This window comes from Stylophora pistillata, chromosome 2, assembly GCF_964205215.1.
Source record: "Stylophora pistillata chromosome 2, jaStyPist1.2, whole genome shotgun sequence".
Lineage (NCBI taxonomy): Eukaryota > Metazoa > Cnidaria > Anthozoa > Scleractinia > Pocilloporidae > Stylophora > Stylophora pistillata.
Window position 1 is genome coordinate 6,840,607 of NC_142520.1, and position 26,323 is coordinate 6,866,929.

The 26,323-nt window shown below is 39.4% G+C and overlaps 4 protein-coding genes and 2 pseudogenes across 8 annotated transcripts; 1 reads left to right on the top strand and 5 right to left on the bottom strand.

Annotated features, from left to right (window-relative positions):
- Nucleotides 1-1,764: 1,764 nt before the first annotated feature.
- Nucleotides 1,765-4,365, bottom strand: LOC148736877 (uncharacterized; annotated as a pseudogene). Its single transcript, XR_015996099.1, has 2 exons — nt 4,157-4,365; nt 1,765-4,060 (listed from the first exon to the last, which is right to left on the bottom strand). The product of XR_015996099.1 is annotated as an uncharacterized LOC148736877 (transcript).
- A 203-nt stretch (nt 4,366-4,568) lies between these two features.
- Nucleotides 4,569-18,184, top strand: LOC111345302 (meiotic recombination protein REC114-like). Of its 4 annotated transcripts, XM_088747215.1 has the most exons (7): nt 4,569-4,704; nt 4,970-5,058; nt 5,173-5,262; nt 5,838-5,921; nt 11,226-11,489; nt 11,940-12,135; nt 18,043-18,184. In XM_088747215.1, the coding sequence occupies exons 1-6, from the start codon at nt 4,671-4,673 to the stop codon at nt 12,105-12,107; spliced, it is 729 nt and encodes a 242-aa protein (XP_088603341.1). In that variant the 5' UTR covers nt 4,569-4,670; the 3' UTR covers nt 12,108-12,135; nt 18,043-18,184. The 4 variants fall into 4 exon arrangements, with proteins under 4 accessions (XP_088603341.1, XP_088603340.1, XP_088603339.1 ...); XM_088747214.1 differs by lacking the exon at nt 18,043-18,184 and having other exon boundaries at nt 11,940-12,655; XM_088747213.1 differs by lacking the exon at nt 18,043-18,184 and having other exon boundaries at nt 11,226-12,055.
- On the bottom strand, nt 6,397-7,160 carry LOC148736878 (uncharacterized). Its single transcript, XM_088747217.1, has one exon. It carries the CDS (start codon nt 7,043-7,045, stop codon nt 6,464-6,466), a length of 582 nt encoding a protein of 193 aa, XP_088603343.1. The 5' UTR covers nt 7,046-7,160; the 3' UTR covers nt 6,397-6,463.
- LOC148736879 (uncharacterized) lies at nt 7,603-10,493 on the bottom strand (annotated as a pseudogene).
- LOC148736880 (uncharacterized) lies at nt 12,566-19,426 on the bottom strand. The gene is made up of 8 exons (XM_088747210.1): nt 19,105-19,426; nt 18,022-18,348; nt 17,191-17,505; nt 16,123-16,497; nt 15,139-15,462; nt 14,359-14,449; nt 13,907-14,046; nt 12,566-13,564 (listed from the first exon to the last, which is right to left on the bottom strand). Exons 1-8 carry the CDS (start codon nt 19,172-19,174, stop codon nt 13,332-13,334), a joined length of 1,875 nt encoding a protein of 624 aa, XP_088603336.1. The 5' UTR covers nt 19,175-19,426; the 3' UTR covers nt 12,566-13,331.
- A 475-nt stretch (nt 19,427-19,901) lies between these two features.
- LOC111345301 (uncharacterized) lies at nt 19,902-25,704 on the bottom strand. The gene is made up of 6 exons (XM_088747212.1): nt 25,035-25,704; nt 24,631-24,936; nt 23,510-23,827; nt 22,685-23,002; nt 22,130-22,441; nt 19,902-21,368 (listed from the first exon to the last, which is right to left on the bottom strand). The coding sequence occupies exons 1-6, from the start codon at nt 25,114-25,116 to the stop codon at nt 20,860-20,862; spliced, it is 1,845 nt and encodes a 614-aa protein (XP_088603338.1). The 5' UTR covers nt 25,117-25,704; the 3' UTR covers nt 19,902-20,859.
- Between the last annotated feature and the right edge of the window lie 619 nt (nt 25,705-26,323).

Below are 26,323 nucleotides of genomic sequence, written 5' to 3' on the forward strand. Positions count from 1 at the left end.
ATTGATTGTCATGACGTAAAGCATACGGGAAACTCCTGATGTGCGAAGCTCATTGGTTTGAACTCAGCTGATAGGAAAGCTCGGGACATAGCCGCCGAAAATGTTCCTCAACGGAATATTCTCTCCTTTGAATTGCCTTTCGTGACAATTTCAAACCCTGAAAAAAAAATATTGAAAATAAGTATGGGAACGCTCATGGAATGTATCTTTATAAAATGAAATCATCATGAAATAAAAATGCAAAACAAGAACAAAAAATTCACGTTACCAGGCATATTTTTCACTTCTTCAAGAATGTTTTTCTTTTATATAATTTTTACATCCCAATCAATTCTAGGGTGAGTTCGTACTTTGGTGATTTTTTTTTCCCATTTTCACTGCCTTTTTTTAATTTGATATCAAATACTGATTCCACTTTTGCCCCTATTTAACTTGAGTAAATTTCCTTTGTAACCGGGCGAAGAAAGCTTTACATTGAATGAGGCATCGCAGAGAACCTGCGGCGGATAAAAAAGTTGCCGGGACAAAAGTTATTGGAAAAAATTATTTTCTTGAGCGAGATAATACATTAAACTTGTATTCTATAACCAGCCCTCGTTTAAATTGTTTGTTTGTTTGTTTGTTAATTAATCTGTCCGTTTATCATATCAAACTTATCCCATATAAAGCTAAACATTTGCCTAAATTGGTCCCAAGCCCCCATATTACTCACCTGACATGCGCAGTTAATTAAATATGCATAGAGCGCCAATTTTCAAAAATGGCGGTCAACAGAGCAAAGCGGGAGTGTAAGACTCCGAAGAGATTTATTGACGAATTCGCCGAAGTTAAGCCTAAGAAATGCAAGAAAATGCAAATTACGGATAAGAATATTTATCCAGTTGAGATAACTCAGGTCGACAAAGCGAGAAATATGGTTAAAATTCATTTTAAAAGGTACAGTGAGAAATTTGACGAATGGAGGCCATGCGATGGAAATAATTTGCCCGTAATGCGATTGGAACCGATGTCACAACCGAACGATGATTCCTTTAGCGATCGCTTGCAAGCTTTTTGTGAACGTGTGTACAGGGAGATCAAGCAAAAGTTGTACTCAGGGCGCAGGGAGGACCCCGAAGTTCGTATTGAAATTCAAGTCGATGACGACGTTTTTAATGAAAGTCTGGGAATGATAACGTCCAAAAGATATCAGGGGAATAAACTCTTATATGAAGTTCTTTCTAATGAAACTCTTGATTGTTTTTTCGGCACAAAGTGGAATGAGCGGATCATGAATGAAAACGGTGATTTTGCCTATTTTGAACCAGGAACTTTGAGATTTTGGCTGACAAAAAGAAACCCTATAGTGGAATTTAAATTAATTGGCGATAAATACGTGAGATCTGAAATAGAAGACGGGCATCAAGTCGTTTTTACATTTGTCCGTGAAGATGGCAACAGATGTGGATACAAAAATATAGTCCATCATTAATATATTTCATTTAGCACGTGTTCATTTATTTTTCTGTATCTGAATGGTTGATTTCAAAAAATTATTTTACGTGCCAGTGAATTATTTACGTAAAATGTAAACATGTGGGTATAAATGACCCATATATTTCAGTCTGTGATTCTGTTGTAATCAATACAGTAATATTTGTGAAAAAGACTACTTGAATGCTGCATACAAGAAACATTTCACAGGCATAGCAAAATTATTCTTCACAACTTCTACTAACAGTTAAAGGGTAATACACTCCTTTAGCACATTAATATATCATATGATTACTGATTGATTAAATCACATCTTGGCTTCCATTTATCACCTATTTTAACAAGATGTGCACAGAAAGTAGGAGCATCACATTTGTTGCATTTTGCAGTACATGTTTTGATGGTATGGCCAGAAGTTGAACAGTGTCCACAGTTATAGCTTTCCTTCACTCTTTCCAAACCAGCAGCTTCCAAAAGCTGTATTCTGTGTTTTTTCAAGAAAAGTTGCTTTAGTGCATAAACCCCCCTATGGTTTGATGATCTAAAGTAGTCCTTCGATACAGTGTCATTATACTTCTCCTTACCTTGCTGATTGTAATATGCTAAATTTTGGTAAAGCTTTAAAAATTCAGGCACATGAGCATACAAAGAATGCATATAAGGTGTCACATCTTTTGCTTGGTAAAGGTCAAGAAATTTTTGAAACCATTTTTTTATCTTTTCTTCAAGGATAGAGATAGCATCATCAGTAGTATAATCTAGTTTGAGGTCACCAATAATATCTATGAAATTACTCAATAGGGCTTGCAGCTTATCTGCAACATGACCTTCTGATAGTAGTGCCTGAAAATTTATGTGTTGAAAGAGCAAGAGTTTTTCAGGTCCAGTAAGATCTCTGTACTCCAACCTCTTGGTATCCTTATTAATTTTCTATTCAAAATTCATTCCTAGCTCTTTTACAAATTTTCATACCCAGCCATGTGTTTATACTTATTTCGACAAAAACCATTTGAAAAAGTATATACCTTGTCAATCGCATCTTTTCTGCAAAGTTTCCTGATAAGAAGTTCAATTAAATTATCAGATATTCTCAAAAACAAATGTAGTGTATCAATTATTACATGGCCAATAGGAATAAAATTAAATAATGGATTGGTTTTACAATTATATTGTTTAGATTTTGCATGCTTACCTATTTCTTATGAATCTCTTGCCCCAAGAGATTTGTCAGTTAAAGACCACTTTTTACTGATGTCAAACCTTTCATGTCTTGGGCACTTACACCAAATACAGGCAAAATTTTGATTTGCAGCTCCTAGACCACAGACACAGGCTAGAAACTTCCAGTCTCCCCCTCAAAAATACTCAATGCTATACTTACAATTATTAACAGTTATTTCTTTTAAATTGGACATTTCATTGTTTAGATCAGCAAGGCTTTCTTTAAGATTGTCATAGTTCTCTGTTGTGTTAATTATTGCTAGAACATAGCTCCTTTTTTCATTCATTGCTGCATCCTTTTCATTCAAAATTGTGTATGTTACATTTTCAAGTTTAAGCCTCTTCCCAATGTTGGTACCATCACCACTGATCTTTACTTTAATAGTAGTAGCCTCGTCCAATACCTTAATTTTTCTGCAGCCTTTGTATCTGTTCTTCAAGACTGTCCCTGCGAGAAATCTGTATTCCCTCTGCCTCCCCTAGTGTTTTTTTTAGATTCCAATTGGAATTTAGCTTATCTAGATGTTTACATACCTTATATTTTGTGGGCATGTCTTTACACTTTATGGCCAACTCATGCCAAGCTTCATTAGAGATATTAAATTTGTCTTTTAAGTAGACCCACATATTAATATCATCAATATCATTGTCAGTCAGTTCTTTTGGCTCAGTTTCTAGTAGTTGAAATTCTCCCTCTTCTACCAATGAAATAGTTTCATCTTGCTGGGTGTCATTATTGAATATCTCCACCTTGGTGGCAACAAAGTCATACAGGCCTAAAAATGATAATGCTGACTAGCAGTCTTCTTTGAATGTTCGCCTTATCCTTGCCTGGTGTTGTTTGGTGCAATCGGCGAACTTTTTATTCTTGTTTGGACCTCTTTGTCCCTTTTTTGCATTCTTGCTGCTTTCTTCGCTAATCTCTTGAATTTTTCTTTGTACTGTTCTTTTCTGTTTTCCGAGTCCCTAATGACATTTTGGAGTTTCTGCTCAATTTTTAATCTTTTTGCCTGCTCTACGGCTAGATCCAGTTCAGCTTTCCTTTTCTGCCCACGGAGCTTTTGGTTTTCCTCAATCAGTTTTTTTCAAGCTAATGAAAGAAAATTTTGAAGGAGTAGTTTTTCGCCTTCCATGAGTCAATCAGCTTCTTTACACTCTTCCCCCCACTTTTGGAAGCTTTCTTGAACGCTGAGTGGAGGAGAGAAATCTTTTTCCTGAAGACGTTGAGAATTCTGGAATTTATCACAACCCCGCTGATCTCAGATATTCCCTTAAGATTTTTTCCACGATTCCTGCAATCAGAGAATCGGCACTTTCGTCGTTCGGCTCTTGGTCAGGCTTCTTCGACAGGGAATATATGAGATAGCTGTTAAAGAAAAAATCAATTCGATGAAAAAAAAAATTGAAAAAAGAAGAAAAGAAACGGGTTTAAAAACACTTCGATTAACGCAATTTTACTTACTTGTTTATTTCGTAATTAAACCAAGGTAATTTTTCCCCTTTCGGACCACTTGATTCTTCACCAAAATCGTTTTGTGCATCTACGGCCACCGTGAGAAGAGCCAGCGAGGACAAAATCACCAGTGCGTAAACTTCGAGTCCCATTTCCCGAACCCAAACAATATCCAAACCTCATGTATTATACATCAAATTGCGCCAAATTCATTCTTCTTTTCATATTTCGCGGTAATGACCAGTTCTGTGCATGCGCTTTAGAGTTCTAGCCCCAGACTCTATGGCCAGTGCTTGCATCTGGCATAAACCCCTCTTCGAAATGTCTGAATTGCTAACCAAAAGTTTAAAAAACCCGAACCAAATGTTGTCATGATTACCTTCAAATACAGTGTTATAGAAAGCTTATATACGATAGTTTTATAAACTGAAGGTAAGAAAGATAGCAATTCAAACGGAATACGCGAAAACGAAGAAAATGCTCGAAAATTAGTGTGTTTTTGACTGACCCCGGACTGCGTGACATGTCACGAAAGTCTGTAGAGGCAGATGTTAAAGGTAAGTTTGATATGTATAATCTATCTAAGCCACTTCCGTTCAGTATGGCTTTGGCGGGAAACGGTACCGCCAAAACGACGCTTTCCCCAAATGAGAGTTGTTCAGAAAGGCCATCAACAAAATTTCACCGTCGCCTGCCTTCAATGCTGGAAGCAGTCGTTTGGTTAATTAGCGGCTGGAATCAAAACAAAACTCAGCTAAACTAAGCAGTTATCCCTTAAGCTTTTTATAAAACTTACTGAAAAGATGCTTTCAACAAATGCAGTTGTTCGATCCTGGCCGTTGGAAAAATACGCAAAGTTCATTTATGCGGGAGAGAGCGGAGGGCAATCTAGAAGTCAGGGATACTGGAAGGTTTGTTCGCGGGTTTGCTAAAATCTACCCTTTGAAAAATATGAGGTTTGTTGGCCACAGAAGGTAATTGAGGTGTTCTAATTGACCTTTTTTTATTTGGTTTTAAATTTGCAGCAATTTTCATCCGCCGAAGGTGGTTGTGATACCTTACAACTGTCGTTGCTTGAATCGAACATGATTGTCCGTGATGGAAAAGTGATGCACGTAAGTTTTTATTTTAATTCGTGATCGGTTCAACTGAAAGTCTGAAATCGTTGCCATAATATTTAATTTCACGAGTTTACTTAATTATTTGTTACTGCTTTATTGAGTTAATCTCTAGTTAATTGAGGTTAGATGAGAGTTCAGTTAATCGATTCGGACATAGAAAGGACTCGGAACGGTCACTGCTTTTTGTTTTGAGAATAAAGCTAAAACATTTTTTCCATGTGGCATTGACTTCGGTATAAAACTAAGCTTAAAAAAGCTTGTTCCTTTTTTTCATCAGCAAGAAAACATTGAAAATCCCTCCTCATTTGTAAATTTTTTCATTTCTTAATTAGTTGACAGTATCCTCACCTAAATATGGAATAACTTTTCCTTATTTTTATCGCTAATCTATTGATGTATTTGTATATTTTTTTGTCGCATATATCTCTTTTGCCTACACCAACTATAATTTTAAAACAAATTGAGCAGATTTCTATTCATTTCTAAGAAATGTTGATTAAATTATTTTTCAATCAGCAAATTAATATATCGATTAAGAATTTTTAAAATATTTATGTATCAATTTTCAGGAAAGTTTCTCTTTGTTTAATGCCAGTAAGTGGTTGAAAGCTATAGTCAAAGGCGATAGTATGCTGTTTTTTTACAAGATGAATGTAAGTAATTTTATATTGTCTGCCTTTTTAGCTCGCATGCGGCGGTACTAGTTACCACAGACTAGAGACAGATTTCTTGAGTTGGTCAATTTCAATCATCAAATGATAGTGAGCTTTAATATCTGTGTAAGGTTCAACGAGTTTCTCGCGTGAACTGTTATGATTTTCATTTTTCACTCAAGAAATAAAAGAATTTCGTGTAAGTAGATGTTTGATTGGGATTCTGCCGAGTCATCAGTAGCACAAGAAGTCACGTGAGAAAGCACCAGCCACTCAAGTGGTCAGTCTTTAAAGCCTTGAGTGTGCTAATCAGGTGAATAGTAGCACAAGAAGTGTGGGCGGGTATAAATACCTCTACAGGGTATGGGCGTGACTTCTTGTGCTACTGATGACTCGGCAAAATCTCAATCAAACATCGACTTAAGGTAAGTCTCGTTTAATTTTTGATTCTACCTTGTCATCATACGCACTACAAAGTCACGTGAGATTTCAAAGCAACTGATAGCACACGCTATAATCAGAAGAAGCTCTTAAATACCAATTTAACTTAGGCTGAGTACACTGTTAGTAAACGAGGAACCTTGTTCAATCTCCCTATCATAAAACCGAGCGAAAGTGGATGCTGAACTCCACCCAGCAGTTTGCATTATCTCAGCAAGGGAGGCATTGTTGACCTTAGCCTTGGAGGTTGCAGCTGAGCGGGTACTATGAGGCTTGTAAACATTAATACTTATGCCAGCCTTCAACATCATTTGCTGGATCCAGCGTCTTATTGTGTCTCTGCTGGCTCTCTTATGTGGTTTCTGATGAGTTATGAGCAAAGGAGATTCACTGCCACGTAGTGACTTAGTCTTATCAAGGTATACTGAGCAAGAATTGACTACACAAAGGTTGCGGTCATGTGGGTACGCATATAACTTAACAACTAATTCAGAGGTTGATCTGCCAGGTTTGCTTTGTTTTAAATTACTATCAAGCAGAAACGTATAAGCAGTCTCCTCATGTACCATGTTCAGAGTGTCTAAAAGGTGCAATGACTGCCCTCTCTGGGCTGTGGTTAAAGCAACTAACATGACGAGTTTCAATGTCAAGTCCTTAAGAGAGAGTTCTTGGGAGTTGCCCATAGTGCCAATATACTGGAGTACCAAGTTGACATCCCAAGTTTTGCTATAACGAGAAAGAGGGGGCCTACTTTTGAAAGACGCCCTTCATGAACCTCTTGACATCAGGGTGCCCACCAAAGATATGGTGAGCTGAGTCAGGGCTGTCTAAAATAGCAGAAAGGGCACATCTTGCAGAGTTTATACTGCTGTAGCTCAATCCTTCATCATAAAGGGTTGTCAAAAATTCCACAGCCAAACCTATAGTAGGGCAAATAGGATCTGCTTGCCTTTTAGTGCAGAAGAAAAGCCATTTCCTTATGTGGGCATCATACTGTTTCTGTGATGACTGGCGCCAGGATTGCAAGACAATGTTGGTTGCTCTTTCAGAAAAGCCTCTGTTTTTGTAGAGTCTCCGCATAAATGACATGCTAACAAATTCATCTTTTTCCTCAGTGGGTGAAGTTTTTGGCACCCTGGTAGTGTTAGGAGTGTTGCCCTGGGTGTGATGATCAGTGGAGAAGCCACAAGTAGTCGCATCAGTTTGGGATGCCAGCTTTGGCATGTCCAGAAGGGCACAACCAGTATTCCCTCTGCTTTGTTTGCTTGAATTTTTTCCAGACATTTCCCAATCAGACTAAATAGAGGGAAAGCATAAAAGAAGAACGTATTCCAATTGGCAGAGAATGCATCAACAAACAGTGCATCTGGATCAGGCCTCCAAGAGGCATAAAATGTACACTGTTTATTTGAGTGAGATGCAAACAAATCAATGCTTGGCTGACCAAGTCGCTTGGTTATTGACTGGTATATTTTTTACTCTAACTTCCATTCAGTATGGTCATTCAAGTGCCTAGATTCTCTATCTGCCTCAGTGTTTTCACAACCTGGCAGATGTGAGGCACTTAACCAGATGTTATGTTCAACACAATAATCCCATATGTGTTTTGTGATTGAGTTGCAGTCGGGGGACTTTGAGCCACCCATATTGTTGACATAACAAACTGCGGTGGTATTATCACATTGAACCCAAATATGCAAATTAGCACATTCTCTACATAAAGCCTTTAACGTTAAGAGTACAGCCAATAATTCTAGATAGTTAATGTGATGGGGTGCTTCCTGTTGGTCCCACCTCTCCCCTGTTCTCTGGTTTCCCCTCGCACCTCCCCAGCCATGGGTAGAGGCATCAGTTTGAATGAGGAGTTCTGATTCACCATGAGAAATAAGTTTGTTTGAGGTGTCCACATTAGTTATCCACCAATTAAGTTCTGCCCTAGAACTGGGGGAGAGGGTCATTGAAGACCCAAAGTTGCCTTTGTTTTCTCTCAGGGCATGAGATTTATCTCTTTGAAGACTGCGATAGTGTAAAGGGCCAAGTTCTAACCCTGGCAAACTTGACACTAGCGGCCCAATGACCTCTGCCACTTGTCGGACTGTGCAGTTCTCTTTGTTAACTAGGCTGAGACAGGCATTTTTCAGTTTCTCCTTTCGGCTGTCAGTAAGCTGCACAGTCATCATGATTGAGTTAAGTACAAATCCCAGGCATGTCAAGACCTGAGATGGTACAAGCACTGATTTTTCTTCATGAATAGGAAACCCAAGTTTCCTGAGCAACATAACACTTTCTAGTACATTTTCATAACATTCCCCATATGAGGCTCCTTGAAGGTAGCAGTCATCTATGTACGAGGAAGACAAATACCCTTTCTGCCTGAGTACATTAAACACGGGTTTAACAGTTTAGTAAAGATTCTAGGGGCGGATGTCAACCCATTTGGTAGACAGGTATATTGATACAATGTGTCCCGCCACATAAATTTCAAGTATTTTTGATGTTTTATGGCAATTGACACCGTAGAGTATGCATCTCTTATATCAACAGATGCCATAAAACATCCTTGGGTCATTAGATCTGTCACTGTCTTGAGTGAGTCCACTCTGAAGTGCCGGTAAACAATGAACTGGTTTAACTCCTTTAAATTTAGGATCATCCTGTAGTCCACTCCATTCTTTTTGAGTCGAAGGAAAATGGATGATACAAATTCTCCCTGAGAGAGAGGAGACTCCACAATTACACCTTTATTAAGGAGTTTAACAATTTCAGAATCTATAATAGCAGATTCGGAGATTCGGTATCATTGAATTTAATGACCTTATAACCCAGTTCCTGTACTGGGGATACATCATCTATGAACTCTAAATGGCAGTGCTCAACCCAATCTAAGACTTCTGGGTCGTCAGTTATATCTCTCCATGCTGGGACAAATTGTTGCAGTCTACCAGCTCGCAAATAACTTGTGCTATAGCTTACCTCATTTAAGGGGTTTTCTGGCCCTATTTGTTTGGCCTCCTCCCCTCGTCCTTTTTGTTGTAAGGGGGGTCGGGCCTTTTCCAGTTTAAATGGTTATTGATCTGAGTGCCTGGATCACGCGAGGAGTACTTGTAGCCAAATCCTTTGGACTTTGCGTGTTTGTAACCTCTGTATCCATTGCTTTTGTGGCCTTCCACTTTGGGGTTAAGCTTTTTGCTGACCTTGGTCGCTTCCGCGAGGTCTTTCAGTTGTTTAGATAAATCGGAATCATTGCCAAACAAGAAGTCTGTGAATGGGACAGAGCTGGAGCACAAATTCTTGTAGTCTTCGTTTAGCTCGGGCTTGATGTTCTCCCGGCGCCGTATGTTTAACTCGAAATTAGCGGCACCTATCAGAGAAATGGCATCAGTGGCCGCTCTTATTAAATCAGGGGCATCCAAGGCATCTTTGGAAATTTTATCCTGTGCCTGCACAAATTTCTCAGCCATAGAAACTACTGGAATGAGCCCTTTGGCAAGGTTGGATTGCACTCGTTGCAAATTGATATCAGCAGACCTCGTGTCTGGTTGACATTCGTGCTGGTGAGACATTCACAGTTTTCTGGCGTATTATAGCGATTCTGTGTCGCTGTCAAAACTTCGTCCGTAAGCTTTTCTCTCATTAAGCCATGGACAATTTTGGCGATCTGCTCATTTATAGCAGGAGCCTTCTTTTGATCAAGTTTGAGATCGTTAGCAATGCCTGACAGTAGGTCAATTTCCCCATCAGGAACATCACGCTGAGATTCAGAGCTGTGATTTATCAGAGTGTTAATGCTCTGCTCAGTTGTTTGAGAACTTGTAGGCTTTTTTTAGCCCCACTATTTGACACTGCGGACCCAGATTGCTGGTTTTTGTCCGACTGCTGTGTGGATCGTTGGTCCATGTAGGCGGCTATTTCTAGCTGTTCTTCAGTTTCAGCATTTTCTTCTAAAGAACCTTCCTCAATTGCGAGGTGGTCAATGGTGTCCTTCATCTGACCGAGGGATTCAGTCATGGTAAACTTCAGTGAAGTGATGGAAGAAACTAGCAGCTCGCTCATGGAACTGATGGCCGCGAAGATGGCCGACTCGCTGTTGCTTGGCGCAGCGCCATTTTCAGCAAGTTGAGATTCTGTCATTTTCAGCTCTATTGACGATTTTTTCTTCCAGTTTGGTACGTAGACACCTTCTAATGTACCTCACGACTAAGTTGAGAAAATTTCTCGAACTAACTGTTCTTACACAGCGCCTTTCCAGATATTTCTTCTGGTTGTTTTGAGCTGACCGACTCGTGCAAAGGCGGGAAGTGCACTGACCACTTGAGCGGCTGGTGCTTTCTCACGTTACCTCGTAGTGCGTAAGATGACGAGGGAGAATAATAGATTTAGCACTACGTTTGCGTGAAAAGTGAACGGCAAGAGTGAGCACATAACCTTGTTTTTCCCGCCATTTTTTTCACGTTTGCCGGTTGCGCATAGCCGTTTCTACTTAAAAGTAGCCTGTTTATCGCGTTTGCCGTGTAGGTAAGATTTTCTTCACTTCTTCTCACGGGGTTAAAGTTAATTGCCGGAAAAAGGGCATCAAAACTTTTCCTTGTAGGTCACGCAAGGGCGCTTTCAAATCCACCATGACGTCAACTCACGGGAAGCTTAAGCAGCAAGGTTCACGCTATTTTACGTGAAACGTGATAGAGCAAGCTGACGTTTGCTGTTTCACGTAAACGCGGTGCTAAATCTTTTTAAATATTAGTTAGTGTAGATCTCAATCCTGTACTTGCGCTTTGGATCGCCTTTCGAACAACAACCGACCGACCTAATTCTAAACGATAGGACAATGTTTGAATCTTAAATCCGCCGTTTGCTTATCTACAGAATGACTGCCGGCGATTCAGGATCAAATTTAACAAAAGCACCGATCGATCAGCGATCGAAAACTGCCATCATTTTGTTTCCGAGATTTCGCCTCAGATTCCCGTGAGAGAGCTGCCAGTGTCTACCAAGTCTGACTCGCAGGTTCCAATGGAAGACTCTCAGCCTATTTCACTCGATTCCCAGCCGACCAACAGAGGAACCACCGATGGGGCGAGCTGTGGATCTGCTACCGTTGGTCTCACACTTCCTGCGTTAGCAAGCAAGGTGCGCACGGGACAGTATCAATTGGATATCGCATGCACAAGATTGTACATCGTAATGACACCTCTACTGAAAGAACAAATCGCATCATTTTTCAAATTTCAAGAGCTTTTATTATATAGCTATGGGAAATTTGAAAAAATTTTCAACCTGTCTTTGATAGGGATAAATCACTTCACTGTCGGTCCATTTGGCCGGATAACAAAAACTTTAGATCGAGATGGAACGTCGGTGGAATTGACAAAAAAGTTAAGCTCGCTACATAGCTGGTGGTGCTGAGCTCAGTGAAAACTAGCGCTCGCTTTATGATAAAAACAAAGTGATCCATTAACAAGGAACATAATGCTTTAGCCTTCCACTCACAAATGAAATGGTGCCATCCTGTGCATAAGCTAGGTAATTTAAGGCGAAGGAGTGGGACTTCAAGTCTTATCTAGTTATTTCTTGGTACAGATCACATCGGTAGAATCTCGTTTGGATGCAGTACATAGCGGCAGTCACCTTGATATACCACAAGACCAATTGAGCTTGATGATAAGACTCTGTTTGACCGACAGTAACTTCCCTGATTTCGTGGAGGCCGTGGAAAAAGAGCTCAAGAATCTGACCTCATCAGAATGAAGGAGAACCGATTGTTACATATACACGCGTAAGGGTGCTCGATTTGATGTTGAGATGGTTAGAAGTGTTGCATAAGCGCTTAATAGTCTCATGGGTGTTTAAGTAGCATAGACGGGGAACGTTTTCACAGTCCTCGACGTTCTTGTCTACACTGTTTTCTTAGCCGTCACATGACATATCACATTTATTTCAATGAACGTCATGCCCAGTGCGAATGAACTTTCCTTTTTCAAACACGTTTGGGTCTCGCTTACGGCCTTATTAACGGAAGAGCGAGGAATTAGCAAAGAAAACTTACTTTTTTTCTTATTCAGGTCCTTTTTGCTCCAAACAAAGACAACATTCGCAATTCATTCTTTGAAAGTTTTAGTTTTTCCTAAACTCAAACATTACCATTTTCGATTTTTCGTTTAGTCAATACGGAAACAAAATAAGGATCAAAAGCAAGGCCAACCAGATCAAAACTAAAATAATTTATTTTTCACTTAAAATTAATGATTAGTGATAAATTATTATTGATATATGATACGAAGCGCCTTACAATTTTATCAGTTTTTCACTTCCAACTTTCTGAAATTTCCTATTTACATAATTGGGATCTAAACAGAGCTTACAAAACCTAAAAAAAATGCGCAACATCCCACAGCAAAAGTCTTTTCTCAACACTGACAACTGTGGCATAAGAAATCAATGCATATAATCTTATAGAGACCGTGTTAAGTTTTAACCCGATTACGAGTGCCTAAGTACACGCAGATAGCCTAGTCTGTAACCTAGAAAGCTAGTTTTACAGCGTCTCATTTAAACATTAGAAGATCTAAGATGTTGTTAAACGGGGTTAAGCTTATGGACTCCCTATAAGAAAAAAACGGACCTACATTTTTAAGGTGCATTTTTCGATGACTACAGAGCATTACAATTTAACTTTTCAATTCGATTATTGATGATGCGATGATTGCCAAGAAGGAATCAGGCCGAGTCATGAGTTTCTGAAACTTTTCGGCATTTCTTCCATCAGCTCGAAATGTCTTTTTTTCCTCTTCTTCTTCTTCTTCTTCTTCTTCTTCTTCTTCTTCTTCTTCTTCTTCTTCTTCTTCTTCTTTATAAAAAAGGGTTACTTTGAAACTGAATGAAACCGACCATGCTAGATCAAAAACAAAAGAATCTTCTCCTCGAATGCGAGTCTCCACCATAATGCCTCTATGCCCTTGACAACTCATGTCTTTATAAGTTCTGCATTGCTCGTCTTGACTTGGAATCCAGACTTATGACACTTGGTCCGTTAAGTCTTTCTACAATGTATGGTGGTGGGGGGCCGTTATAACCGATGGATTTCTTTATAGACTGCGTTTCAAGTGACGGAATTCTGCTCCGGCGAGGCACCTCTGCGTCTTCATCTGAATCACTTTCACTATCGCTCAAAAACATCGGGCCATTCTTGATGCACTTGGGGTCCCCTGCAAAGAAAGAGAATCGTGATTATCTTTGCAGTGCGGACAGGAGAACGTAAAGAATGAACAGACTGATTACAGGCGATCCTGACGCTTTTCGTCCGGAACAAGAAAAAATGACAGGGATGGAAATGCACCCCTCTCAGCTCATCAAGCTCCAAAGTTGCCCACTAAGGATTCATACACAGATCAATAAAATATCGAATGACAGCCCTAGTATCAAAAAATTTGTATCTGAAAGCAAAAATGCAATGTTCGTTCAATAACACCTTGCAATTAAGGAATCCGACCGTGACCTATCTATACAGCAAAGTTAGTGAAAGAATAAATATCGCTGTCGTTAATTACCGAAATTATTGTATTGTTGGCCAAACTTTTGTAGATTCCAGCCCTGTGGTAACATTTCCAAACCTTGAGGTGAATCTCCACATTCGTTCATCATAGTAAATCTGTCACTTGGTTCGTCCTTCGATCGTAGTCGCCTTTCACTAAACCAAAGAGACAGAAAACTGTTAGCAACAAAACTTCGAGTACGAAAACTTCATATCAATGAGCGGTGAAAAACTTCAAAATAATTGTGAGGGAAGTCGCCAATGTAACGAGGTTAACGTAGGAAAATCATATACTTGTCAACTTTCAGAGAAAATCTCTCCAAAATGGAGGCCATTCGAATTTCATCCATAGTGGATCCCTTCTTTGGAATAGAGACCCAAAGCACTGTTTTTTTTTTTTTTTTTGTCGCAATGTTGTCTCCGTGACGAATTTATTTTGTAACACATTATTGCTTTCGATTTGCTTACCGGTGCCAACAGGTACAGAGGGTCCACATAATTCCAGTTATGCCGATACCAATAGCGATAGAGCCAACGATGATGTACCACAGACTCCAGTCTAAAAGAAATACAAGCAATATTCTCAGTTAGTTTCTGTTTAGTTATGCTAAACACCTATGTGGCAAATTACTTGCTGGAGGAGTTGCTTTAATTTACATACAACGGGTGATTTTTCTCAACATAACGAGGAGGCCTTAAGTCAATCAGCTCAGTGGACTTTGTCAAACTGCCAAACTCAGCATGCTTTTGTATATCGTGGAGTTAGAGTCTTCGGCTTTCCCTAATGATCAGTCTTAAGTAATCACTTATCAGGACCAAAGAGAGGTAAACTGCAGACGCCTGTTAGGTACTTAGTTACTCAACACCGGCGTCCATTAAGCTGCGCTCAGAGAGAAGATATCCGTGGAAGACTGATCGTTTTTCCTTACTAAGATTGCGGCAAAGCAAGGGGAGTGGAAAACTCCTCGATTAAGATAGTTCGGCCTGCTCGGTCTGCACTTTTAAAAAATGAGCCATTAAGTGCCCTCTTGTTAACAAAGTTTCCGTATAAAATTGAAGGAAATTTCTGTTCAAATTCGGTAACATGAAAATGATAGAAACAGCCAGGAGAACTGACTGGCTATACATATCGATGACACAAAGGAAATACTTATCGTAGACGATTTCATCAAGAAAATAGTGTATTGAGAATGAGATCGTGGACAAAGCCTTCTAAAATCAGAACAGCGGTTTCGTTTTAGTACTGACCTGTGCCTGGTTCTTCTACTTTTTTCCTGGAGGTGATATACGCAATCTGTGATCCTTTATTTGCTGTAGGATGAACTGGTACAGGTACACACAGCTCTTTACTTGCACAGTCTCCAGCGTAACAATTCTCTCCAAGTACCAAGGCTAGGTCGCATGTCTGCTCAGCACAACACAGAGCTGCGCATGTCTCGATGCTATCCACTTCGGCTATGTGGGTGAAGTTTCCCGCTCTAAGACCTCCTAATAAGGTGTGGTTGTACAAGATGTGGCTACGAGTACATTTAGGAATGGCTGTATAGTCAGCGCCTTCGTCTTCGAGTAGTTCTGAGATAGAACAACATTTACCGTATTTATTTCCAATGAATCTACCTAGTTTCAGACTTATTTTTACCCAGCTACTCTTGACAAAATTTCCCCCTCCCCTTCCTCACATCAGATAAACAGCTCAATTGTTTCCACCCGACTGCTTAAATACCTGGACGTTGATTCGTGGTGCATTCATAAATATATACCTGGGATGCTTCCAGTGTGCGGCAAAAAAACCTATTAAACATTGTAGTATAAACATGATAAACCAGATATTGTTTGGTTATTTATTTGAAAGCGCTCCATTCATATATAAAATCTCAGTGTAATGGCTAAGGCCTTCACAATTCCTGTCATTCCCCGTAAAAATACACCATTTAGTAAAATCTACCAGAGCGCTATCAAAAATGCTGCCGTCAGATTGTTTATCCTGATCGATGTCTTTTCCGTGATATATAGCGAGTGGAGTGAGCAGATTAGCAGTGTGCAGGTCTGATTGGCCAGTTCGTGATTTGTTTTGGTTTCGCATCTGATTGCTTTTTTTTATTATCATTCGATGCTGCTGTTTATTAGGAAATGTCCTAGAGCGAAGTAAAAAAATCCCAGGTTACTTTGGACACCCAGCTGTAAAATACTCTACAATAAAAAGGCATAAATACAAACTCACTACTGCGATACCTGTCTCGTTTATTTTTGGTGCCCACTTTAAGAACGCTACTCTGGGGTAAAACTTAGAAGGCTGAGCGGGAATTGTTTGGCAAACTCTACCACTTGAGCACGTGACCGAGTAACAGTAGCTTCCTAGCATGAAGGCTAAATCACCACTCCCCAGTTCGCACGTTTTTCCAATGCACTCCTGCATGTTTTTAGTCTTTCCCAGTGAAGTAAAGTTTCCGGATTTTATTCCTCCGAGCAAAGTGACGTTTGGGTAGATTTTGCTGTCCGAGCAAGTGCTAGTTTTCAGTATGGTGGGGTGAGGCAATTTGTCGCTGATGATCTCATGTATTTTCATGGTTGGTATTTCTGAGCTTGGTGCTGTTGGGAGGACGTTCGCTGCGAAGAGAAGTGGGATACGTGATAGCTTAGCTCAAAAATGTAAATCTCCTTGCTAATTCCCATATTTCGCTCGGTCAAAGTTATGAGATTTCAGTCCCGAGTGTACAGTGCTAAGTTGACACGTAAACGTTTCATAACCTCTGACTTAAATTGTGAGTGCGAAGATAAATCATGTCTTACTGGCACTCGAATCTCAATGTCTTCTAGTGCGAACTCTTTACACATAGTTGATAGCATTTTTCATACATACATACATAGGTTAATTGACCACTCCCCATAGGGGTTTTTCGGGCCAACACCCATCCATCCCACCCAGGGGAGGACATCCACCCCACAGGGTGTGGCCTACGGATTGTGTGGCCTACGGTTTATCCGAGAAGACTAGAATATCTATCCATTTTCTGATTTTAGAAAGGTAGCAAATTCTACTCACTTATTTTAAGAGCATGAGTATTGGTCCGGCCGAGGCTCGAACCCTCGACCTCCCGCACAACACAATCTGGCGCTCCAACCAATTGAGCTAACCGGGAGGCGGTTGACTTCTGACTCTTCTAGAGTACTATTACATCTGTCTAAACGGCACCGGGAGGCGATTTTGAAGATGAAGATTGTCGGACCTTTCGAAAGCCGCCAAATGCGGCAAAATAATCTATCTTAAAAATTATAGGATTCTAGAGAGAGCAATGCTACCTTTTCTCGCTGGCCTCTGGAGCTCTCTACGCCTAATGAACGCTATTTGCGGGTCATATATTGTGGGCCTCGCCTTGACTGCTTGACAAAGCTCCTCACTGAAACAGTCTACCGCAATACATGTTCCTCCTATCATGAAGGCCAGGTCGCAAGTCTTACGCTCGCAGCATAGGGCAATACACATGTGCATATTCTTCTCGTCACCAAGGTCGCTGAAATTTCCCGCCTTTATTCCACCTCTTAGAGTCACATTCTTTAAAATTGGACTCTGAGTGCAGTGAAGTTCCTCCTGAGTCGATGGATCTTCTACTGAAACTGAAATGTAGGCCAGTGATCAGGATAAACATGTGAATTGTTTTATTTTTTTTTCCCTCCCGGTTTCTGAGAAAGTGACCTTGCAGAAACTCTTTGAATTTAAGTTCTTGCGAAAGTATGTAGTTAAAATGAAATCAGAAAGTAAAAAAAAAATCCCAGGGAATGCCTTCATAATCTTTCTAATTCCCATGTCGTTGCGGCAAGCGTTGCACGAGGTAGAATCTAGCTCTCTTGTAGACTTTATACCCACATAAATTTAAGCAACTAAGGAGGAATTAAACTAAGCGAGGTCAAGTCCAACTTGCCTTGCCCTTGTGACGCAATGCTGAGAGGAAATGTTGCAGCATCGTTGCGAAGTCGTAACCAACCGCAAAGCAATCCTTAAATCTTGGCTCATTATCAGCCTCAAATTTAATCTTTTAGCATGAAATTCTGAACATACAAAGTCTTGAATACAATCACTTCCAATTCAGTCTGCTCGGGCCATGTTTGAAACAAAAAATATACGGTACTAACCTGCAATTTGATCTTTTGTAGGGTTCACGACTATCGGGCGCACAGCTGCAATTTTAACTGTGACATTGCTGGGCTTAACAGTGGTGATTTCACAATGTTTCTGGCTAAAACAGTCAACACCATAACAGTGAGTTCCAGGCATGAAAGCCATCTCACAGTCGTCCTTATCGCAACACATCTGGATACAGGTCTTCATGTCTTCTGCCCTACCAAGTCGCGAGAATTTCCCGGCACGCAGCTCATGTCGAAGTGTGACATTAGAAAGTATTGCCCCATGTTGGCATTTGAGAGGTTTGACATTGGTTATTTCTGTTACAAGGCTTTCCTCTAAAATTAAAAAAAACTATAATAATTATAATATTCATGTTAATCATGATTATGCATATAATAAAAATAATGACTTTTTATAGCCGGTCAAAACTAATGAAAATCTAATTTATTGCTTGACTAAAATTTAATTCCAGTTTATCAAGTTTCCTTCACATTGCACAGGTCTGAAGGACTTAAAGGTTCTCAATTTGCATAACATTTCCCAAGTGGGCCGATAATTATTCATTTTGCTTTGTTATACAGCCAAAACTTAGTTTTCTTTTACACAAAACTCCCCAGTATAACTTAAGGAGATAAAACGGCATTTTCGAAAGCTTCCAATTATTCAGTCGTGACAACAACATATGGAGACATTTCAATCAGTAATTATAAACTACGATTGAGAGAGAGATATAGCCGGGTTACTACGACGTCTGTTTAATTATAACTGCATGGTGAAAACAAATTCCTGAGTTAGGGATATCGCGAAACATTCAACTCCCGTTTTTGAGTCGAAACTGAGTAACCAAATTGTTAGCTTTGTTGCTGTCTAGAGTAATGTCCTTCCCACATTAAACAAAGTTGTATAAAAACAATCTCTGCATATTCTATTTTCCTAATTCACTAACTACATTGCATGCATGTGGTGTATGGCTTTACCTAATCGATAAGGGACCAGAGGTAATTTAAAAGGAAGAATATAAGCTTACTTTTTAAGCAATATTATTGTCAAACGAACCGAATTTTGTTTAACGAATGTGAACATGAACTTACCAGTTGAAGCATGAGATAACTCAAAAAGCAAAATCAGCGAAAAATACAGCGACAGTTTTCCGAGGCCCATAGCTTTGAAAGCCAAATACCAATCGGGAGTTTCCAATGTTGAGGAGGCTTTTCTCAGCGATAGATAGTTTGCTTTGATGTGAAATTTACCAGGTGAGGCTATGCAAAGAATTCCTCATTCCACGTGTTTCAGCTCATTTCGTATGCAACAAAAGCCCATATCCACCCTGTATTTTCCTTTTGTAGTAAATATAAAGTTCATCAGACCGGTGACTCTATCGCGAACCATCCTCTGTTTGCGTTACCATGGCAAACAAAGCCTTTTGAATGCGTAGGGCGTGTTCTTGTGAATGACCTGCGGTGTGAGACAAAGCTGATGGCAGGTTATGCAGGTGGGCGTTGTATGTAGCGAAGAAGACAGGAGTCTTTCTATCAATTAAAAATGCTCCACTTTGCATGATGATTAGGATAGAATGAATGTATAGCTGTTGCAAAGCTGTCTCGATGTTCCGTATAAAACTCTATCATTTAAACTAGTGTTCATCCAAATTACAATAGTCTTTTCATCCGTAACTGTTGTCTAAATCAGCCTCTCGTGTCAGTTTCCAACCGACCAAACTAGTTTGTCTAAATAATAACAATACGTTGAGCGTGTATCAGCAAGGGAAGAGAATGATTATAGTCATGAAACTTAGAGGCCATTCAGATCTTGTGTTAATTTTCAATTTATAAAATGAGATAATAGAAGCACAAATAGAAAAAAATATATATTAGTAACGTAGAACAGGTGATTCCCAACATATTTCTTTATTTCTTGCATTTTAACCTAAAAAAATTTGTATCTTTACAAATTTATGTTACAAAATTATATCAAAGTGTTAAACCGGCTCAGGAAAAGGAGAGCTAGATACAACAGTTTCTAATTTTACTTAATTTTTTTTTTTTTTTTTAAGCTCTTGCATAAGAGGAATTAAAAACCTAAACGTTCATTAGAGGAAAGATGTAAGAGAACTGTTTGAACCCATAGTTTTTACTGTCCACTTGCATGGCAAAATATATTGGTAACGTATACAACTTTCGGAGTACCGTCTGAGTAAATGAGCAAAAAAAAAAAAAAAAGAAAGAAAAATTGATTTATTTTTGGTATGTCAGTTATGAGTTTGACTGAGTGAATCCGTTTGATTTTCTGTATTTACTCTTCGTTTGTGATTACATCATTTATATGCTGGAAAGATATAAGATATAAGGTAAATTTATAATATCTTGTTAACACATATTACTGAAAAATTAGCTTGGGTGCGACAATTATTTATGAAAAAACTCCAAGTGGACCGGAGCCTTTAAAAAATGTATATGGTCTTGGGTATAAAAATGTTTTTGGCCCTACTAAGAGATCATTTCAATCCTTGTGTAACGAATGGAAGCTGAAATAAATACATATTTGTACACGTTTTGTTGTGTTGTATCGCTAAGTGTTTTTACGAATTGTGCCGCATTTTGACGAACCCGTAGAGTAAAAATACTCAGCGATACTACACAACAAAACGTTTAACAAGAGATTTATTATCCCGCCAAATCAGTATTTCAGTGCGGGACAATTTCGCGGATATGTCTGGAGTACAAATATCGCGTGGTATTTGTACTCGTCTCGCGCGTTATTTTTATTAATTATACGAAGCACATTTGGATAAAAAAAGACTCTTATTCAGGTACTCCACGCCAATCAAACCGATGGTTCATATGATATTACGTATTTCTATTGTCCACCTTTCTATGCATTTGGCGTTTATATCTGTCTCGGCCAAACTTACGCCTTGAATCCGTTAGAGGCACGTCGTATAACTGGTCTCGAAAATTATTACTTTTTAAATTTTTACTTCGGCGTTTTCTGACACTTTGTGAAGTAAATACCTCGCTCTTTGTCCTGGCGTAAATATAAACAATCCTGGGGGCGTAAATCGATGATCGGGCCCGCACAGCCTCGCATAGTTTCTCGTTAAAACACGTGACTGAAAAGCAGTTGTTTTTCAACATAAATGCGACATCGCAGCTTTTTGAGATGCAGCATATCTCAACACAGGCTCTCATATTTGGGACTTTTCCCCGATCCCGAAAATGTCCTGTAGAAATCCCGCCTCGCAATGTGACGTTTGTCATAATCTCGCTGTTTGTGCAATAGCCCTCTTCCTTAGTATCCAGGTCCTCTCGGGTGTCGTTAGTTTGGTGTGTTGTCTCACTCTTGACCTGGGGATGTTCTGGAAGGAAATGAAATCATAGTGAGGCACGTGATCTATTCACTGTCTCCATTTTATTGTGGAAGCGAATGACCTTAATAGATGCTTGCAAACAACTCCGTGCACTTCAATGAACCACCTACTGAATACAGCACTGGAAAAACCAAGTCGTGTTTTGTAGGATAATGCGATCCTGCCACACTAAAAGTATCCAGAGAACAAGAGCTCACTGGCCTCTTGGCACACTACATGGCAAGACAGCCAATTACCATGAAATTCTTAAAATAAAATCTTGCTATTGTTATAGTTTATGCTGTTAGCTTTGCTTTTGTCATGGCACATAAATTTTCTCTGACACACAAGAAGCTCAATTTGTTATTACTTATTATTTACTTATAATTATTTTGATGGGTGCGGAACGGCAGCGGATGAGGATAGGAGGGAGCTGCCGGTTATTTTATTTGTTTGTTTGGTTGTTTTCTATCGTGTTTATTTGCTTCACTTATATATATATTTTTTTTAATGTAGACAGAAATTAGACTTCGACTTATGACTAAATCGTTGTTTCAAATTATTTCCTCAACATTAAATTTCAGACGCATGCTGTTTTGTTTTGGCGTAGACCACTCTCCGCTTTCTGGTTTGCTGAGAAAGTTTACGTGAGATTTGTATACCAATCGCAAAGAGCAGACAGACAAAATATTACTCTCACGCACAACTAACGATATTTAGTTCCAATCTACTCTGGCTCATATCCACAATCGATTATCAATGTTTCTCACCTTTCTTGTGTTGACTCCCGATTTCCTTTCTAACATAGGAAAGTCTGGGGTAAAAGTCAGAAGAAGGTGCTGGCACTTCCTCGCACAGTTCCTCATTGGCACACTTAATGGCGTAACAAGAGTCTCTTAGCATCAGGGCGATATCGCAGGCATTTCTCTTACAACACAAATTAACGCATGCTTCCATACTGTCTACGTGACCAACTGGAGTAAATTTTCCCGCTGAAAGTCCACCGCGGAGTGTGACGTCATATGATACAACGCTTGGTTTGCAAAACATGCCGTTGCCAATGGCTATCTCTTGTGGAAGAGCTGTACATATAAAGCACGAAAACATTTGTTTTGAACAGTTTCAGTATGACATTTACCAGAAGTTACCAGAAAATTAACAGAATATGGTGACGTGAAGACAATGGAACAATTTTCAATGGAGTTTTTTTTAAATAATCACTTTGATTCCTTGTGGGGACTTATATTTTTTTTCTTGGCCTCATGCAGACTTGTGACATATAAAAATAAATCTTTATCTAAAAAAAGAAAAAAATTATTGCACACCTTCCTCATCTCGACTTGTTATGTATGATAACCGTGGGCTCAAGTTGGTCAGCAAACCAGACTTGCGCGCAAGCACAGGTTGACAGAGATCCTCATTGTAACAATTTACCGCATAGCAGTTCGCTTCTAACATAAGAGCCACGTCGCAGTCCTTTCTACCGCAGCACATACGAATGCAAGTCGATATCTCGGATATTTTACCCAAATCCGTGAAGTTACCAGCCTTTATTCCACCTTTAAGTGTGGAGTTGTATTTAATGTCACTGTTTTTGCACATTAGTTTTGAGTTTGTAGCTGGAAGATTGCTCAACGTAATAGCTGTGGAAGAGAAGTGTGTTAGAAAGAAAGTTGTCAGAAAGATTAGGCTTAGAATAGAAATGATTAATGCGTATTGTGAATCACTTGATGAAAATTTAGGCTTCTTCCAAGATCCACAAGATGAAAACTATTTTTTCCTCCTATTTAGGCCTTGTGTTCCATGAATGAAATATCGATAGTAATTTGTTTAATCCGTAAAGATGACTTTGCTTCTTTATTCAAAATGCTGCCTTTTACCCACTCACGGAAAACTGATTTACTCGAATGACGTGACATACGATATATCAGTTGCATGGCTACGACAACTCATTGTTTGCAGCAACATGAAATATCACAAACCAATGTAACAGGGCAGAAAATTGTCATAACAAACACAAAGTGGATTTGATAGTCATGACATTTGCAATCTCTTTTCACAAATCGCACCTTTTGTTTATTATTTTGCTTCTTCTCTTCACGCGACTTGTAATAATATACTGTACCAAAAATTTAAAAATACGCACATACCTGTGTCCTCGGTCACATTTGTGACCCATCTTCGCACAAATGCCACGGTAGGTCGGTAATTCTTAGTCTGAGATTTCACTGTCTTGCATAGTTCTTTAGTAAAACAAGATACTAAGAAACAATGTCTTTTTATAACCAGAGCTAAGTCGCACTTTTCTGAAACGCAGCAAAGTCGCGTACAGGAATCTACGCTCTCCACAGTTCCTACATCTGTAAAGTGTCCAGCAGAAATTCCACCTTTTAAGGTCACACCTTCCTCTGCTTTGCTTTCTGTACACTTTAGATTCTGCGGGACAGGATGAATTCTACGACTGTTACCTAGGAAAGGTATAAATTCAGACACCTGGGGCTCAGCTCCGCAAACAAAGTAACGATTTCAGCCTTACAGAAAAATTCCTTTTCCACTCTGGCATTTAAACTTGGGGTTCAACTTCAATCACTAAGAATGAGATTAAAGGCGAACGTTGATTGAAACACGGGGATTTAAGCAAAATTTGAACAAGGATCTTTAATCTTCGATAATCTCCTCCGAATCGTGAGGAAATTATTTCAACGATTCTTTTTAAGTCTGTAAACATTTAAGCTGACAGCAAATAAAACTATTAGACAGGTGAAGTTACGCAGAGTTTTCTCAAAGCTTAAATCAAACTTACTAGTAAGGTCTAACGGGGTATGAAAGTGCTTAAAGTGCTCGATTAAAAGCAGAAGGGTCAAAATATGGACGCAAAACTCTGAAAGCAAACAATAATAGACGCCTCGAGCTTAATGGCGAGAGATGCCTTCGCCCACAGAAAATCAACCAAAACTGAAAAGTATAAAATCTCAGGTGATCACTAAGTATTTACGCAGGGCTGATTGGTTGGTCAAAAAGTCGTCAAAATTTCAGACATATTTTATAGGGCATCGTTAGTCATTCAAAGCTGAATCACGAAAGCCAAAGGAAGTATCAGATTTACGCTCTTATAGGATTCATGGTACTAAACCAAGACAGTGAGTTTCCAAATCTCAGTAACCTGCTGCGTCTTGTGCGACGAGTCTTTTCTAAGCGATTTATTTCTGTGGCTACTTCATTGACAGCCTTACTCGCGATTGGAATAAATTTGTATGTATCTTGCACCTACCCTCCTCTCCTTTTATTGTGACATGAGAAATCATCAACGAAGATGGCGCTTTCTTCGCTGGTACAGCAGTACACAATTCTTCACTGAAGCATTGAACTCCGTAGCAGTTTTTTCCAGACATGAGTGCGACATCGCAACCTTTTTCCTCGCAGCACAAGCGAATACAAAGTTGCATTGCAACAAACTGAGCCAATTTCTTGAAGCTTCCTGCGTTAATTCCACCACGAAGAGTTACGTTCTGCCGAATCGGGCTCTGTGCGCAGGATTCGATTGGTCCTTGTAGGATCTTTGTACTGTTTGATGAAGCTGCAGATTCGAGAACATCACGTGGATTATGACAAATCAATACAGCCGTTATTATTAGTGAAATATCCGCAACAAAAACAAAAAGAAATCTTGTATACCCTTCGCTGTAGTATTTAATGACAACAGTAGTTTTAGCAGTAGAATGACGGAGACTGTTTGCCACCTATATTGTTTCCTCATGGTACCATGGTGAAGTTTGTAAAGCGGCAACCTGCCTTCACCGATAACACTTTCTTTGTCTCATCTTCTATTCACCACATGTTGAATTTTATAGCAAAATGATCCATTTTTTTTAAGGAAAATTTGTAGGGAAGTTGATTCCGCCCTCTTTCGATGCCTGACTCTTGGAATACTTGTGAATTATTTAACATTTGGAGTCATCAGCTAATCTGACCTAACTGGGGTTGTATTGTTCGATGGAGCTCGCAACTGGTTGTTTACGTTCGCTGTCTCGGCTATCGAATTCACTTCAACAGACTCGCCCGAAGAAAGTAAAAATTTGAATGGTAATCAATTGCAAGAACTGAAGAAAACGTTTAGCAATAGAACCCTTGAGGTTTGAAGCTCGTCACCTTGGTGACTGGTGCTGTAATTGGTCAATTTTGGCGGGATATTTATAAGGAGAAACTGATGACACTACTCATCCGTGACAGGGAATAAACCTCGTGACAGCTGAGGGAGAAAGAGCCAGTGCGATCATGAGTGACTTGTTTTATTCTTACTCCACAGTGGAGTACACTTTTACATGGACGATGCTTCTTGCGTGTAATTGACGCTTACGCTGAAGAATCGCTTTTCAGTCATAGTTTCTGAAAAAGAAAGCGCCGTACGTGCTTGGCAGGATGAACAGTGTATATGAGTTAGTTCATCTGCAAAATCTACAGCTGACCAAACATAGCCTTGGCTGGCTAACACACGGAAATTGCATTTATGTCGCAATGTTCGATGTTCTGCTAGTGGCTCGGACGCAGATGTAGCTCGGACTCGGATGCAAAACACTGAAAAGATTTACTTCTGAACTCTTGCGTCAAGCCAGGTTCTTCCTCGGGCCACGTCTTCGATTCACGTTTGGAAGCTGTCGGCGTCTTTGAGCCGTATAACTTTGTTGTGTTGACCAAAAGAAAAATTGCTCCCATTAGTAAAGAAGCAGACCGATTAAAACAATATATAGAGTTAGCCAAGCCAAAAAGTGGAGCTCCTAATAAGTGAAAATTTTGCAATAAAATTTCCTTACATATATTAAAAATTTTTAGCCAAAAATTCATTCAGTATAGATTAAACCCATTGACACTTAACGTGTAACACGTGCCTGTGAAAAGTTAAAATTTTGGAGAAACCAAGAAAGCAAACACAATGCGCAGTAAATTTTTCAAAATCATTTTTTCCA

Coding starts and splice junctions, on each gene's coding strand:
- LOC148736880 (XM_088747210.1), bottom strand. CDS start 19,174: ATGGGCCTCGGAAAACTGTCGCTGTATTTTTCGCTGATTTTGCTTTTT. Junction 16,498..17,190: donor CCAGAGGCCAGCGAGAAAAG/GTAGCATTGCTC, acceptor TTCTCTTCGCAG/CGAACGTCCTCCCAACAGCA. Junction 14,450..15,138: donor AGTAGAAGAACCAGGCACAG/GTCAGTACTAAA, acceptor TATTTCTTTTAG/ACTGGAGTCTGTGGTACATC.
- LOC148736878 (XM_088747217.1), bottom strand. CDS start 7,045: ATGGGCAACTCCCAAGAACTCTCTCTTAAGGACTTGACATTGAAACTC.
- LOC111345302 (XM_088747213.1), top strand. CDS start 4,671: ATGTCACGAAAGTCTGTAGAGGCAGATGTTAAAG. Junction 5,263..5,837: donor GTGATGGAAAAGTGATGCAC/GTAAGTTTTTAT, acceptor ATCAATTTTCAG/GAAAGTTTCTCTTTGTTTAA. Junction 5,922..11,225: donor TGTTTTTTTACAAGATGAAT/GTAAGTAATTTT, acceptor GCTTATCTACAG/AATGACTGCCGGCGATTCAG.
- LOC111345301 (XM_088747212.1), bottom strand. CDS start 25,116: ATGAGGAAACAATATAGGTGGCAAACAGTCTCCGTCATTCTACTGCTA. Junction 24,937..25,034: donor ATTAAATACTACAGCGAAGG/GTATACAAGATT, acceptor TCGAATCTGCAG/CTTCATCAAACAGTACAAAG. Junction 22,442..22,684: donor AACAAGTCGAGATGAGGAAG/GTGTGCAATAAT, acceptor TTATATGTACAG/CTCTTCCACAAGAGATAGCC.